This window comes from Myotis yumanensis, unplaced genomic scaffold (assembly GCF_028538775.1).
Source record: "Myotis yumanensis isolate MYYU_CA2020_CCGP unplaced genomic scaffold, mMyoYum1.0.hap1 SCAF_10, whole genome shotgun sequence".
NCBI classification, from domain to species: domain Eukaryota; kingdom Metazoa; phylum Chordata; class Mammalia; order Chiroptera; family Vespertilionidae; genus Myotis; species Myotis yumanensis.
Genome location: NW_027223761.1, coordinates 6,682,105 through 6,697,931, shown reverse-complemented (window position 1 = coordinate 6,697,931; position 15,827 = coordinate 6,682,105). Strand labels below are relative to the sequence as shown.

General features: G+C 56.6%; 2 protein-coding genes across 5 annotated transcripts; one reads left to right on the top strand and one right to left on the bottom strand.

Annotated features, from left to right (window-relative positions):
* The first annotated feature begins 2,465 nt into the window (after window positions 1-2,465).
* TMEM134 (transmembrane protein 134) lies at window positions 2,466-9,480 on the top strand. Of its 4 annotated transcripts, XM_070427650.1 has the most exons (8): window positions 2,466-2,704; window positions 3,593-3,657; window positions 4,142-4,234; window positions 4,363-4,399; window positions 6,282-6,432; window positions 6,542-6,586; window positions 6,733-6,786; window positions 6,882-9,480. In XM_070427650.1, exons 1-8 carry the CDS (start codon window positions 2,531-2,533, stop codon window positions 6,962-6,964), a joined length of 702 nt encoding a protein of 233 aa, XP_070283751.1. In that variant the 5' UTR covers window positions 2,466-2,530; the 3' UTR covers window positions 6,965-9,480. The 4 variants fall into 4 exon arrangements, with proteins under 4 accessions (XP_070283751.1, XP_070283750.1, XP_070283752.1 ...); XM_070427649.1 differs by having other exon boundaries at window positions 6,282-6,586; XM_070427651.1 differs by lacking the exon at window positions 6,282-6,432 and having other exon boundaries at window positions 4,363-4,439.
* A 2,308-nt stretch (window positions 9,481-11,788) lies between these two features.
* CABP4 (calcium binding protein 4) lies at window positions 11,789-14,912 on the bottom strand. Its single transcript, XM_070426459.1, has 6 exons — window positions 14,541-14,912; window positions 14,126-14,156; window positions 13,903-14,046; window positions 12,396-12,505; window positions 11,924-12,071; window positions 11,789-11,817 (listed from the first exon to the last, which is right to left on the bottom strand). The coding sequence occupies exons 1-6, from the start codon at window positions 14,910-14,912 to the stop codon at window positions 11,789-11,791; spliced, it is 834 nt and encodes a 277-aa protein (XP_070282560.1).
* Window positions 14,913-15,827: the final 915 nt, after the last annotated feature.

Genomic DNA, 15,827 nt, shown 5'->3' with positions numbered 1-15,827 from the left:
TTTAAAAACCCTCAAAAAACTGTTCCTAGCTCATGTTCTCCCTCGTAGGAGCACTCCCCTGCCTCTCCCTTCCCCCACTTCTTCCCCCGCAGGCATGCACCTCCTAAACTCTCGGGGACTTCAGGAGTCTGGCAACCAGGGAGCAGGGGGCAGTGGCAGCTCATCCCAGACTAACCCACTGAACTCGTCCCCAAGATCCCCTTTTCTTTGACTTCTTAGTGAGCAAAGCAGCCCCGCCTCGGCTCACTTCCCCACCTAGTATCTCTCCTGTTGCTGCTTCTGTCTTAGATCCTTCCTTGTTTTCACTGTCCCCAGCTTAATAAACTTCCTCTAAAAACCACCTACACTCACGTTGTGAAATCTTACCTGCATGAAGGCAAGAACCCACAAACCACCGCCTGGCCCAAGGCAGACCAGCTCAGGGCAGGTCCCCCTTCTGGGAACAACATGAAATACTGCCCTGGCCACCCTGGCCGGTGCGACTCGGTTGAGTGTTGTCCCACGCACTGAAAGGTCCGATTCCCAGTCAGGACACGCAACCGATCAATGTTTCTCTCCCATCAATGTTGCTCCCTCTCTCTCCCTATCCCATCCTCTCAAAAGAAAAAAAAAATCAATAAAAGCATATTTTTAAAATATATGAGGTACCTAGAGTGGTCAAATTCATAGAGAGGAAGTTAAATGGTGGTGGGGCGGTGGGGGGGGAGGGAGAAATGAAGAGTTGTTTAAAGAGTAGAGAGTTTCAGTTTTGCAAGATGAAAAAGAGTTGTTTAAAGAGTAGAGAGTTTCAGTTTTGCAAGATGAAAAAGTGCTGGAGGTTGGTTGTACACCAATGTGTACTTAATACTACTGAACTGTGCACTTACAAATGTGGGTGTGCAAATTCGTACAACCACCCAGCATCTGTGGTACTTCGTGAAGTCAAGGGTGCATGGACTCTAGGGCCTAGGAGTCCTGCTTCAAGCAGAATTGTCCGACCGTCCACATGGGGACCCTGTGAAGATGTCCCTAGCAGTGACGTATGTGATGTGATGGGGGCCTCGGGCCACGCTCAGTGTGCGTCACTTGGTGGGGATGGCGGATACTAGTAAAAGCGTTGGGTGCTCAACATGCAGCCAGAAGAAGCAACAAAGGAGATGCATGCGGAGAACATTGGCATTGAGTGTAAAAATGCCCAAATGTCAACAAGAGAATGAGTTTCATACATAAGAGCCAGTGCCGGGTGTCGTAGAAAGCCAGGCAGGCTTCAAGGAAATGGGCTGAAGGGAGCGGGGAGGAGGGAAGATGGGGAGAGGAAGAGGGAAATTGCAGAGAGCATCGTCCCTCATTTAAACTTGAACTATATAGGTAGGTACATTGTGACATTGATGTGTCACAACCTGAGACGTGACTGACTCAGCTCCGTGTCAATAGAATAAAGTGGGGTGGCCGGGTGGAGAATGAGCACCCCTGGAGCTCGGGGGCCCGAGTTCAAATACCCTTCTCCCCCTTGCACGCACTGGGGATTTTAACAAAGCCCACATTCATGTCTTACACAAACGTCTACTGAGCATGTACCTGGTGCCCAACACTGTGCTGGGCACTGCAGACACAGTGGTGAGTAAAAGGGAAATTTAAGGTAAGTGCTGGATGTGGAACTGAAACTGACTACATTGCAGGGAAAGGGATGGCTTCCCTGAGCGATGGGTGCTTTGCAGGCACCGGTGACAGCGGGGGCAGAACCCTGAGGCGGGGTGAGCTTGGCCTGCACGGCCGAGGCCGAGGCGGGTGAAGGGGGCAGAGGACTTGATGAGACGGGGAGGCAGGCAGAGGCCAGAGTATTCAGAGCCCGTGGGCCTGAGTCGGGGGTTCAGATCTTGTTCTCACCACCATGGAAAGCCAAGGGAGTTTTACAGAGGAGTGACTTCGCAGCACGCTTGCTTTTACGCTTTTTTAAAAAGTTTTATTTAAGAACAATACACCGAGAAAGGAACCAGGTATGTTTTTAAAGAACCCTTCAGCTGCTGGGTGGGGAGTGGATTGCAGGCGAGTGGGAGCCACCTGAACTCTCTGAGCCTGTCTGCTCGGATGCAAGGCGGTGAGAAAGAACGCCGCCCGTGCAGGGCCCCGGTGGGCACGGGTGCGGAGCGGTGCCCTTCGGTCTCCTTGGCGCGGAAGGAGCGGCTGGAATGCGAGGGCCGCGCCTGGGGCCGGTAGGATGGCGCCCGGCAGGCAGCCCTCCAAGCCCGCGGCACAGACCTGGGGGCGGCGTCGGAACCCGGCACCCGCCGTTGTTCGCGAAGACGGCCGCTGGGCGGCGCTAGGGCCCAGCGCGGCCGGAACCGGAGGAGGCCCTGCCCACTCGGCAGCTCGGCGCTCGGCAGCGCGGGCCTGCGGGGGGCGGGGCGTGACGCGGGGGCGGGGCCTCGGCGAGCGGGCCCGGCTCCCTAGACGACCGCGCGAGGCCAGGCCTGCGTGCGGGGGCGGGGCCGCGGCGGGCCGGGCCGGGGCGCGGGTGTCGGCGGCGCGGGGCGCCGGACCTGGCGGGGCCATGAGCGCCGCCCGGCCCCAGTTCAGCATCGACGACGCCTTCGAGCTGTCCCTGGAGGACGCGGGCCCGGGGCCCGAGTCCAGCGGGGTCGCCCGCTTCGGGCCGCTGCACTTCGAGCGCCGGGCGCGGTTCGAGGCGGCCGACGAGGACAAGCAGTCCCGGCTGCGCTACCAGGTGACCGGCCCGGCCCTCCTCACCCCCGCTCGGCTCCGGGCGGGACCCCAGGCCGGACCTGGAGAACCCCAGCTCCGGGGAGAACCTGCCTCGAGGCCCTGGCCGGAGTGGGAGGCCGCCCCCCGACGCGGCCACTGATGGAGCCCGGCCCAGACCCTCTCGGCTCCGATGCTGGTTCCCCAGCCGCCACTCGATCGCCCAGGGACCGGCCCCGGGAGCGCCCCCCCAGCCCCGCCGCAGGCCTCGCCCGCCCTGGGCGCCGACCCCCTCCCTCCTCGGAGTTAGGAGGGAGCTGGGGAGCCCTTCGGTTCCTGGACCAGACCTTGTCCATGTTCAGGGCAACCAGATGCTCTGGCAGGAACCTGCGTCCCTCTTCTGTTCTGAAGTCTCCATCCCTCCCGCCCCCGCTCACAGGAGTCCTTGCCCGCCTCGACTCCCTCCAGCTGGAAACCCCCATTTCCCCAGATGACCACCAACCCTAGGATCCTTTTCGGGGAGACTTGGACCAGATTCTTGTGCCCCAAACCAGGAAACCACGGGCCTGCCCTTCCCTGCACCCCAGATCCAGAGCCTTTGAAATACCATCCCGACAGCTCCCCTCTGAACCCCAAACTGGGCTAGCCCCTGGCCCCGGGACCTACGCTGGGAGCCCTCCACCCGCCCCTGCGCTCCTGCCCCCAAAGCCTCCAGCTCCCACCCACTACCTGGTTTCGGTTTGATGATTCACAAACCCGTTCTGCTCCGCCGGGAGAGGACGGGGGGGGGGGGGGGGGGGGGGGGGGGGGGGACGGGGCAGCCAAGCAGCTGTGTGGCCTGGCTTTCCTCCTGGCTGAGGGGGCGTGAGGAAGGGCCTGAGCCAGTGACCCTGAGCCCTGTGTTCTGGAATAGAACCTGGAGAACGATGAGGAAGGAGCCCAGGTGTCTCCGGAGCCAGATGGGGGAGTCAACACCAGGTCAGGGCCAGGTGGGGACCCACCCTGTACCCCTGTTGCTGTGCCTCTGGCTCCCGTTCAGTCCACCTCCCCCCACTCAGCTCTCACACCCTATCCCACAAGGACCCCTAGCCAGATCCCCATTCTCCTGGGTTTCCCTGTCCTGCAGGGTCACCCTACCCTAGTGCCAGCCTCACCCACCCACCCCCACCAGCCTCTTCATCCTGCAGAAAACCCAGCTGGGTCTGGCCCCTACCTTCCCCCAGGTCACATGTCCTGCAGGAATCCCTAGCTTGAACCCCCAACCTTCCACCTCAGTCTGCAGAACCCCCCGCCCCCCAGCCCCTGAATTCCCTTGATCCCATCCCTGTCGGGGCCCCCCTATCCTATAGGAACACCCAGCCCTAGTCTCTCTCCCTCCCCAGCCACATGATCATGACTCCTGTCCCAAAGGGTCCCCTCCCTTGCCTCCCCTTCCCTCTCACTGGGCCCACCTGTCCTGCAGGGATTCTGGCCGAACATCCTCCGTCCGCAGCTCCCAGTGGTCCTTTAGTACCATCAGCAACAGCACCCAGCGCTCCTACAATGCCTGCTGCAGGTGAGACCCCACCTCCTTGCCACCCATGGCAGAGCCCAGGACAGACAGCCTCTGGGTCAGGGAGGGTGACAGAAGAGGGTGGGCCCCCTGTCACCTCAGTCACACCCACTTGCTCTCCTGCTCCCCAGCTGGACTCAGCACCCTTTGATCCAGAAGAACCGCAAGGTAGTGCTGGCCTCCTTCCTGCTGCTGCTGCTGGGGTTGGGTGAGTGTCCCTGAGCCCCTGGGAGGGGTCCGCCCTCCTCTGCAGGCTCTGCATTCCCTGGGCACACTGAGCCTCCCAGCATCCTGAGGAGGCAGCTGGCTGCCATCACCTCCCCCTCCCCCCCATTACAGGTGAGGACACTGAGACCTTGAGAGAGGCAGGCCCAGCCTCCTGATCACACAGCCAGGAAATCACAGGAAGTTGAAAATGGAGCCTTGTTCACTGTTCCAAACTGTATTCTCTAACGTAGCCTGTTTAATGCGTTTGCTCTGTGTCTGATTCGAACCAGGTGCAGGGCAGGTTTATCTTGCTCACCTTACAGAGGTCACACAGCAAGGAAGAGGTAGGGTTGTCACCCAGAACCTGTGTGTAGGGCCCATTGCTCAGGGAGGTGCCCGTTCTCATGGGCCAGGGATGCTGGGTGCCCTGCCAGCCTGGTCCACAGGACACCCGTCACTCCGAGTTCTCTGGAGTCTGAGAGCTGACGAGGACCTCTCTTCCACCCCCACCCACCCCCATTGCTCAGATAGGAAAACTGAGGCCCAGAGCAGGCAGATCTCACAGCCAGATGTTTTCTGACTCCTCACTTTTCATTCAATGGGGCTGAGGAGTCAGGGTCCCTAGAAAGGTTCTAGGGTTGGGATCAAGAGGGGGCCCATAAGGAGGCCCCCACTGTGGCAGCTGCCCTCCCTCCTCCAGGAAGGTCACGTCGCCGAGCAGCATCCTTGCCTCAGCTCTGGGTGTCTGTGTGCAGGGGAGGGAGCTGCCACTTCTCCAATGCCGGCACACAGAGCACTGGTCACACTAGCCACCTGCCTTATCTCATTTTATCCTCTCAACACCCAGCAGGGCGAGCATGATGATCAGTCCAGAAAGAAGGACACAGACTCAGGCAGGTGAAGGGACTTTCTCAGGTCACAGCTAAGACGTAGATGAGCTGGGATTTAAACCCACATTAATGACATCGCCAGGCCTGACATTCCCATAATGGGCCTTTGTAGGAATTAGAAACAGATGCCTACTCTGAGTGGGCAGAGCCCACAGCCCTAAGCCAGGGTGCAGGGGGTGAGTTCCAGCCCCCATTAAATCCTTTTTGAGGTGCTCTGTACAGGGCACAACCACATAACAATTCATAGAGGCCCCTCAAGTCGCTGTGCCGTACCCCCCACCCCACTGCTGCAGAGCCCAGCTCCTCCCCTCTCCCCATCCCATCCTATACCCGGGGGCCCAGGGCTCTTTCGGTCTGAAAAGTTGATCCAGCCTGACCTGTCCACTTCCCCAGCGTCCACTGTCCTCAGCCAAAGCCCACGGCCGTCCCCGGGCCTACAGGCCTTGCCAACTCCTCAAGCTTGGGCTCTTGTCTCTGCGGTCTCACCAAAAGCTGGAAGCTCCTAGAAAGCCCAGGCTCCCTCCAGACTGTTCCCTCTCTGCCTGAGCGACACTCACAGCAAAACGTCTAGTCAGAATGCCACTCCCAAGTGCGGCCCTGAGCAAGTTACTTCCCCTCTCTGTGCCTCAGTTTCATCTTCTGAAGAATGGGCGTAAATATGCCTCATTCGGTCAAGGTGACAAAGTGTGCATGTAACACACTTGGCCCAGTGTCTGGCAGCACCGGGAAAGTGTTTGCTAAACGTAAACTGCTATTGCTACTGCTGCCCCTGCTCAGCTTAGGCACCACTGCCTCCAAGAAGCGCCTCCTTGACCCCCAGGCTCCCATGTTGTCTCTTCTGACCCCACCATATCCTAACCACGGGGCAGTAGCTTGGAGGTTCTTGTTGGTCGCTCTACTAGGGAAGGGCCATGGGGGCAGAGACCTCATCTGCCTCCCCCTGCACACCCCAGGGATTCCCAATACCAAGAGCTCCAAAAATGTTTGTTGAAAGACCACACCAAGGAGCAGATCAAAGTCTCTCCTTACAGACATTTCCCAAGGCCTGCCAGGGCCCTTGCTCTGAAAACAGTTTGGCGAGCTGCCCAGGAACCTTCAGCTCAGGTGGGGGAACTCCATTCCTCGGGCCTCAGCCATGTTGGGGGTTGCGGTTGGAGGTCCCAGCTCCTGCCCCTGTTCCCGCCCTCACCCTTGCGGCCCCGTCTGTGTGCAGTGCTGATCCTGGTCGGCGTGGGACTGGAGGTGGCCCCCTCACCAGGTGAGCACCCCCCACTCTGCAGGCAGCGCTCACTCCCCTTGTGCCCAGCGATCCTTGGCCAGCCGGCTCCCCTCCCATTACTCACCACCCTCCCAGCCAGAAGGCGCGTCCCTGCCCTGACCTGGCCCCTCCTCTCCTCCCTGAAGGTGTCTCCAGCGCCATCTTCTTCGTGCCAGGCTTCCTGTTGCTGGTCCCGGGAGGTGCGACCCGGCGGGGCGGGGCGGGGCCTGAGGCGGGGCGGGGCGGGGCCTGAGGAGGGTGGGCGAGCGCAGTCGCTAACTGGCCCCGCCCACAGTCTACCACGTGATCTTCATCTACTGCGCGGTCAAGGGCCACCGGGGTTTCCAGTTCTTCTACCTGCCCTACTTTGAGAAGTGAGCCGCCCATGGACAGCCGGACAGCAGGAATCCACGTCGGCCCCGCGGCCTCCTCTCGTCCCCAGGGGGCGCTCTCGGCCATTGTCCAGTCCGGAATTTGCTCAGGAAGTTTGGGGTCTGCCGACCCTGCGCCCATTACCTGGGCCTGGAAAGTCGCCCTTTGCCTGCTCTGTGCCTTAACTTATCTCGGGCCCTGGGACTACTGAGTGGTGGTGGTGTACGCTAATAAAAGGGGTGCTTCTATCCAGCAAAGAATTGCTCTTTCCTTCCAACCTGCCCGCAGCCCCCTGCCGCATAGGCTGCCCCCGGGACTGAAGGGCGCCAAGACCACCCCTCCCCGCACTGTGCACAGGACAGCCCTGATGCTCCAAGACTTGCCCGGCTGCGTGTTATGGGCAGAACTGGATCCTCGGGCTCTTCGGCCCTGAAAGCCTGGGGGGGCCTCTTCCAGCCTCCCCATTGCCCCAGCCCCTTTTTCCACCTGTAGGGGCAGCATTAGTTCCTGTCCTGGCCAAGGGCACTCCGATGACGCAGGCCTGGGGCCTGGAGGCTGCTATCCTGGTTCCAGTCTGGCTCTGGGGCCCTGGGCGGCCACAGCCAGCTCTGAATGTGGGCCATGACAAGGCCGCGGCCCAGCCCCCTCCACCCACTGCCCTACTTCCTAGGCCCAAGGGTTGGGAGGAATAGGAGACAAAGGACAGGGGATAGGGCTTTTGGACAGTGAGTTTAGTGATCAAAGACTCTTGGAACCACAGAACATTGGGAACAGGCCGTCTCAGGATTTTGAAAAATCCAAATATCTCAGAATCTTAAGAACAAGGAAACAAAATCTTTGAGAACCTGACATCTGAGATCATAAGAGCGACCATTTATCAAACTCTTAGAAGGCACCAGGACCTGTGCTAAGCACTTAATACAGGTTATTTCTGGTCCTCACTTCCTCAGCCCCATTTTACAGATGAAAGACCCAGAGAGGTTGACTCACCCAAGGGCAAAGTTAGGGTCATAGCCAGGGTTCCATGACACCAGTGGGGCAGAGAGGGGCACTGAGCTGGTGGTCACCAACTGGCCAGCCTCAGGGCTGGATGAACACTTGTGAGCTGAGGAGACCCTGTTCATGTAATTCCATGTTTACAGTCTGTGTCCCCCAGGAAAACATGAGTGCCATTAGGGGTTTGGCTTGGTCTAGCCTCCACTATGTATGCAGCAGCCAGGACAGTGCCTTTGGATTTCTGTGACTTTTTGGGGAAAAATGAACACCCAGACCCCTGCTCTCACTCCTGTTCTCCTGGCCCACCCACACTTCCAACCTGCGGCCCCCTCATCAAGACACTTTTTGGAGCACCGCTGGGATGCAGGAACTCCTAAGTCACTGGTTCTTAAACTAGCTGGAATGAAAAGCAATTTTCATTTCTAATTTTGTCATGAACCAATACTTGAAGATAAAATAAAAACTAGAAAAGTGAAATAAAAAACAAAGATATAAAGAATCAAGCCACAGCCTGTATTACCAGATTAATCAGACATAAAATTACATTCCAATAAATATAATCAGAACAAACATGGGGAAAAAGAAAGCACGAAAACTAGTCACTGAAAGTAAGCAACACTATGCTCATAACTTTCTGTTATTCCACAATCTTAGCAAAGTTTTCTCAGAAATGGTGATTTTCCATATTACAAGACTCAGGAGTCAGCAAGCTGTAGTCCACAGGCCCAACAGAGCCCCCGAGCTAAGAAGGGTTCTCACATTTTTGTAACAGTTGGGAAAAGTCAAGGAATAATAATAGAAGATTTTTGAACTCATAGTTTATAAAATTCAAACTTCCTTGATCAATAAATCAAGTTTAATTAATTCTTTATTAAAGTTCCAATACAGCCACACCCATTTGTTTATGTGTAGACTCCGGCTGCTTGGTGACCCAGACTACAACCGCAGAGTGAGCAGCTGCAGCCTCAAATCTTGACTATCCAGCCCTTTACAGAAAACATATGCCAACCCTGGAGCTGAAGTATGGTAGCAATCATCTCAGGTAGAAACTATAGTTTAACTTTAACCCTGCTGTTTGGTTTCTGTACTTATTTGTTTGCTAAAATAATAGAAAAGTTATTTTGATTTTCTGAATTATATAAATCACCCCATTCGATTGAATACCCTATTGATTGTACTGTGAATATCCCATTGGTTGTGGTCATACTGGTCTTAGAAAGCACATTTTCCTTTACCTGGGAAGGACAGCACAGTTATCCCAAGGTCAGAGGGCTCCAGTTAACGTGTCCCTGTTGACTCAGTGTTTCGGAGACCCAAAAACTGTAATTTAGATAACATGCTGCTTCTGCTTCTGTAAACTGCTTTTTTTGCAAACCAGGTTCCTCATTCCAAACCTTGGGATGTAATCAATACCTTTGTGATCTTTGCCTATATAAGTCTGGTTTTGCGGCCATCTTATTACTATGAGATTTGGGGAATGGCTCCTCATAGTCCCGGATTGCAATAAATATGACTCTTTAATTCCACTTCTTGAGGCGTCCTTCTGTGATTCGCGGGGTACATTACAACAGAGCTATATGAACCCTCTGACACACCCCAAATCAAACATTTAAAGTTCTTAATGTAGCCCTGCTGGTGTTGCCCAGTGGTGAGAGTGCTGGCCCGAGAACCAAAGGGTCACAAGTTCAGTTCCCAGCCAAGGGCATGTACCTGGGTTGCAGGTTCAATCCCTGGCCCAGGTCAGAGTGTGTGCGGGAGGCAACCAGTCGAGGTGTCTCTCTTACACTGATGTCTCTCTCTCTGTCTCCCCTTTCCTTCCTCCCTTCTACTCTCTGGGAAAAGCAATGGAAAAAGTATCCTCAGGTGAGGATTAACAGCAACAACAAAATTGAAGCCTCCCCTCCCGCCTTCCATTTTGCTTTGTCTATTATTTCAGTCCCTTCTTGTTTGTAAATCCCCCAAATAAAATTTGTAAAGTAAATGCTTCTTCAAATCCACCAATGTGTTTCCTGGTTTCTTTCCTGACTGTTACTTAGTACACATTCTGCCTTCATTCTGGATTGAATTTCCTTCTCACGGGAGCTGTCCCTTCAATGCGAGTATGTGGGTGGAACCCCTTTCGCTTTCCTTTTGTATTCTGCAGTTTCACTGAGATGCATCTAACTTTTTTTTTTTTTTGAGAAGATAAAGGATCTGTGTTTATTTCTGGGTAGATATACATTTAATTTTATTTATTCTTCTCTGGCTCCAGTGTGCTCCTTCAGTCTGGGCACTTGTCTTTGTGGAAAAACTTCATCTCTCTGAATATGGCTTCATGCCCTTCTCTCTATTTTCTCCTTTTGAAACTCCTAATGACTAATTACCCTTTAAATTTTTCCCATCTTTTTATCCTTCAGTGCTACCTTAGTGGTGATTTCTCAGGTAATAGTTTCTAGTTCATTAATCCTCTCTAATCTGTTTCTAATCTGCTGTTTAACTTATTGATAATTTTTTTCATTCCAATGGCTATATCCTTTATTTTTAGTTCTATTGTTAGCTTTTGAAATCTCCCTGTTCAATTTTAATACTATCCTGTTGCTGCATATTGGTCTCTCTTCCTTCTTTTATCTCAGTACTAGAGGCCTGGTGCACAAAATTCATGCATGGGTGCAGTTGGTCCCTAGGCCTGGCCGGTGATCGATGCAAAAGCTTCTGGCGTGGAAGGGCAGGTCCCAGCTGACCTCTGGGCCCTGGGCAGCACCTGGCTTCATCTTCAGAAGTGACAGTGTGTGTGTGTGTGTGTGTGTATGTGTGTTTTAAGTCCTATGTGCCTGGGTTGAAAGTGTGCCCTCTTCAGCAATTGCTTTCCTATTTCTTCAGCTTTCCATGCCATGGGGACAGACCACACTCCTGTTTGACGTGCAGGCCTGAGTTCTGGGCTCTCTAGGGTAACTTCCCGCTCAAGGCCCTGGACATCTGTACCCCTGCTAATTCCTCAGGCTGGTTAGTGGAAGTATATTTTGGTTCCCTTTTCAAGTACAGATACCCTGTTGAGACCCTTGAATGTACTTAGGGTCATGTCTTGCTCCTCAGCCTCTTACTGTCTTTGGTCCCTCCTGGGTGTTAGAGCCCAGGCTCTCAACCCTCCAGTCTGACGCCCCCACAGTGTCCACTCCCTCCCATCACCCAGCTTGGAGTTCTCTCTTTGTCTTTGGTACCTAAGGTTATCCCCCTTTTTTTTTTCAAGTTCAGCATTTTTTAAAAAACATTTCTACACATAAGTAGTAGGAGGCCACCCTCTCAATCTTCCCCCCAAAACTGCCCCGCTTTTTAAAATCCTCACCCGAGGATATGCATATTGATTTTAGAGAGGGGGGAAGGGAGAGAGAGAGAAACATTGATGTGAGAGAGAACCTTGATGGGTCACCTTGCACACGTGCCCAGACCAAGAATGGAACCCACAACTAGATATGTGTCCTGACTGGGAACTGAACTCGCAACCTTTCAGTATAAGAGGCAAAGCTCTAACCAACTGAGCCACATCCGCCAGGGCAAAACTGCCCCATTTTTTAATGCTGCCCGTGCCAGGTAGCTCCCTACCCACCAAGGGACCGGAGAGACCCCAATCTTGCTCATCCTGGGGAATGACAGGCAGTTGAGCGTGGGTTTTCTCTTAGCACCTCCGGTGGGAAGGAGGTGAAGATGGGGGTGGTCAGGGGACAAGCCAAGTTGCCAGCCAGGTGTTGTCAGGGGCAAAAGAAGTCTGCTGGTCTCTTCCATCCTGGGGCCTCTGGGGAGGGTGTGTGGCATGAACCCTGCTGGTCTGGGGCCAGCAGGTGAGAAGATGCTGAAGCCTCAGTGGGTGAAAAGCATCATCACAAACTCTGCAGAAGAGATGGCCCGTCCAGGTCAGGGATCCCAGGAGGCGCTGGGCTCAGCCTGGGAGCTGGCGGGTGGGGGAAGCACCCGGGGTGGGGGCAGGACACTTACCATCGAAGTCTACGGTGCCGTCCCCATTGAGGTCCACATTTCGGAGCATCTCCTCCAGCTCAGGATCCGCCAGCGGCTCCCCCAGCAGAGCCGGTGCGGCCTGTCTCAGCTCTGCCACTGTGATTCGTCCATCCCTGTCCCTGTCAAACTAGGATGGCGGCAGGGTTCAGCCCCTCCCACCCAAAGCCATGCCACGTGCTGTGCTTGGGCTGTGTTTGGACTACCTCCCATACTCCAAACCCTCCCTCTCCTGCTCCTGGAAGCCTCCCTGAGTGGACCCCCAGCGCGGGGGAGCCACATCCTCTCCAACCCCTCCCTGGCCCTGGTTCCCACCTCTGCAGGGCTCTGGGCCACCCCGGGCTGAGGGCACCCCCCCCCCCCCCGTCTGCGTCCCTCCTGGCCTGGGTGGGGGTCCCATAAGGATGCCGTCCAGCCGCCCACACAGCGCCTGCCTCGCCGCCTCGCCCCACACCTCTCGGAAGGCGATGCGCAGCTCCCGCACCCCCAGCATGTGTGCCGTCTCCTCCCTCAGCTTCGGGGCCATCAGTTCCACAAACTCCTCGAAGTCCACACGGCCATCCACTGCAGACCCAAGCAGAGTGTCACCATGGGGGCTGGGGCCCTGGGAGGAACAGCATGAGGGCCAGTCCCTCCTGGCTCTCCCTACATCCAGGAAAGAATGAACACCCAGCATCCATACCCTCAAAAGGGTAGGGGGCTGGAGCCCCACTGTTTGCTGGGGGTACACTCAGTGAAGCACCCCGGGTGGGGGAAAGAGACCAGGCTTTGGAACCAGACAGCCCCTGGTCCCAACCCTGGCTCTGCAGCCGCTGGTGCGTGGCCTTGGGTGACTGACTGAACCGCCCACCTTACCCTAGGCTGGGGGCAAGAGAGCCGAGTGGTGCTCGCAGGGCTGGAGCTCATGGCTTTCACATGTGTGGACCCTGTGGGCAGCAATAAATGCCCCTAAAGAAATGTACCCATGTTGCCCCTTGCTCTAAGATAGCATCTATACTAATAAAAGGGTAATATGCTAATTAGACTGGACATCTTCTGGACAACCATCCGGACGTCCTTCCGGACAAAGCCACGGTGGCAGGGGCCGAGGCAGAGGTGGTTAGGGGTGACCAGGCCGGCAGGGGAGGGCAGTTAGGGGGATCAGGCTGGCAGGGGAGGGCAGTTACAGGAATAAGGCTGGCAGGGGAGAGCAGTTAGGGAGATCAGGCTGGCAGGCAGAGTGATTAGGGCAGGCAGGCAGGTGAGCAGTTAGGAGCCAGAGGTCCTGGATTGCGAGAGGGATGTCTGACTGCTGGTTTAGACCCTATCCCTGGGGCCTAAACTGGCAGTTGGACATCCTCCGAGGGGTCCTGGATTGGAGCGGTTGCAGGTCAGGCTGAGAGACCCCCACCCCGACCCTGTGCACGAATTTCGTGCACCGGGCCTCTAGTCAATTATAAAAAAACACCGATTGTCAAATAACAGCTTTGGGGGAAAGAAAGGAGCATAAACCGAAATGTCCACATGAATTGTAAGTCACATCCCACTCTGGAGCCAAAAAGAGTGAGCAGGTGCAGGTGTCCTGGAATGGAGGTGACTCTGCTGTTTGACAAATCAGCTAATGATAACCACAGTGTCCGCCCTTCCTACATTTAATCACTAGTGGCCAAGATTCTGTCGCACTAGGCCTCACTGAAGCTCGGGAGGCTCTTTTTAGGGGGTGGGGGAGCGGGGGGAACTGGGGGAGAGATGGCCAGCCAGCAGGAGGCATTTCCTCACGACGTCAGAGGCAGGCTTCTTCAACCCGTCACCATAGAGCCCCAGGTCTCTCTTGAATGCCCAGTGCCTTCCTTGCCCCCTGGTGTCCCTGCAGCTGAAGGGGCCAATGTCAAACTGTCCTGGAAACTGTCATCTCCCTGCCCCACCCCCATCCCCCTGCTGGACGCTTAGGGCCGCCCAGGCAGGTGGGGTCAGGCACTGACTTCGCATCTTGACGTGCTGGGAGACCTCAATGAGCTCCATCTCCGTGGGCATGTAGCCCAGCGTCCGCATGCAGGTGCCCAGATCCCGGTAGCCAATGTAGCCGTCACGGTCAGTGTCAAACTCCTCGAAGGCGGCCTGTAGCTCTGCAGGGGAGGGAGGTCAGGCCCAGGAGCCAGGCTCAGGGACACCTCCCACCCGCTGCCTCCAGCAAAGGTCACTCACCATCCAGCTCCTCGGGGCCCAGCTCTCGGTCCTGCAGGGGCACAGTCCAGCATGTCCCCAGGGCCAGCCAGGACTTTGGCCATCCTACTCCAGCCCCCACCCACACTGGCCTGGGCAGGGCCAGTTCCACAAGGGCAAGAGAAGGCAGCTGAAGACCTGTGGGCCCCAGGAAAAGAGACAACCCCCCCTTCCTGCTCCTGGGGCCCTGAGTTCTCACAGAACCTGGGTCTGAGGTTTGGCTCCACTGACCAGGCCCACCCAAGACATATGCTTCTTCAAACTCCAGATACCCTGCCCCAGGGTCCAGAGGAGAAGGGGCAGGTGGCCTAAGCTCCAGGGGCACAGTGGGCTGAACCCGGGGGGCAAGTTCCACCCCCACTCCCAGGCCCCCAGCCCTGCCCAGGCCCCACCTGACCTTCCCGAAGATGTGGTTGAGCAGGGGCCCATATGTCTTCTGAGCAGCATCGTGCCGGGGGGCAGGACGATGCCGGTGGGACTGGCGACGAGAGGCCAGCCTGGGGGCTGCAGGGGCTGGCTCCTCCTGTCCTCCTGTCCTCGAGGGGTTCTCGCTGCTCCCTGAGGCTTCAGGGCACTGGATGGGGGTCTGCTTCCCAGATCTGTCAGCACCTTTCCGGGACCCTTGGAGCCCCCTCTCCCTCTTGCTTCTCCTCCTGGTCAAGGGCTGTCCCTCAGCACCACTGCTGGGAGCCATGACCCCCACGGGGGACTTCTGGGGGCTGGGGGCCAGGGCTGGGCCATGCTGCCCCCTCACCTGCGCTGTGGCCATGTGCAGATGGGCGACAGGGCTCAGAGATGCAGCACGAGGAAGCACCCTTGGCTCTCAGGACGCATAAAGCTGCTTATACGCCCTGAGAGCCGATGGCCTGGGATCAGGCCCTGAGGGGATTAGGCTAAGTGAGGTAGGCAGCCCAGGCCCCAATCTGGGCCCTGTGGCTGGCATGGCCAGGGCAGAGCCAGATGGGGAACTGTTCTCAGCAACAATGAGTGCCAAGACATGGCGGCTGTAATGAGCTTCAGACTGCTGCTCTGCCCACTGACGAGCTGGATGACCCAGCCAATTCACCTCTCTGAGCCTCAGTTGTCTTATCTATAAAATGGGGGCAATATTGCTGAAGAGTCAAGGACTCGGCCCAGTTGTGTGACGTGGGCAGAACGTAGCTAGGATAGGACAAGAAGGCAGCTCAGGCCAGAGGAAGTGTCGGCAAAGGCTGGGAGGTGGGCAGTGTAGGCTCAATGGTCCCCTGCGGGCCCCTGCCTGGGTGACATCGTAGCTGGAGCAGAGAGTGTATGAAATTGAGGAAGAGCGGCCTTGGATCCTGGATGTAGGGACATGGCGGTGAGGTCAGAGGAGGTGGACCCCGAGGAGTCCCAGAGCCTGCACTGGGCTGGAGAGACCCATGGCGAGGAGGTTGCAGCCACCTGGCATTTTCAAGAATTCGGGGCCTGGTTGGTCACTTGGCCCTACTGGGCCGAGGTTAGGGTTTCCCGGTGAGCAGCCCCATGAATGATTGATGTCCTCTCAGCTTGGGTTTCATGCCGGCCGCCCTAGCGCCGCCGGGCGCCATGCAGCAGGCCCCGGCGTGGGGCCCTGCAGACGGCTGGACCTCTGGGCAGCCAGGCACGCCCTGCTCCTTGCAGCCAGCAGCCATTCCTCGCAGGTAAGCCAAGCCAGGGCTCTGAT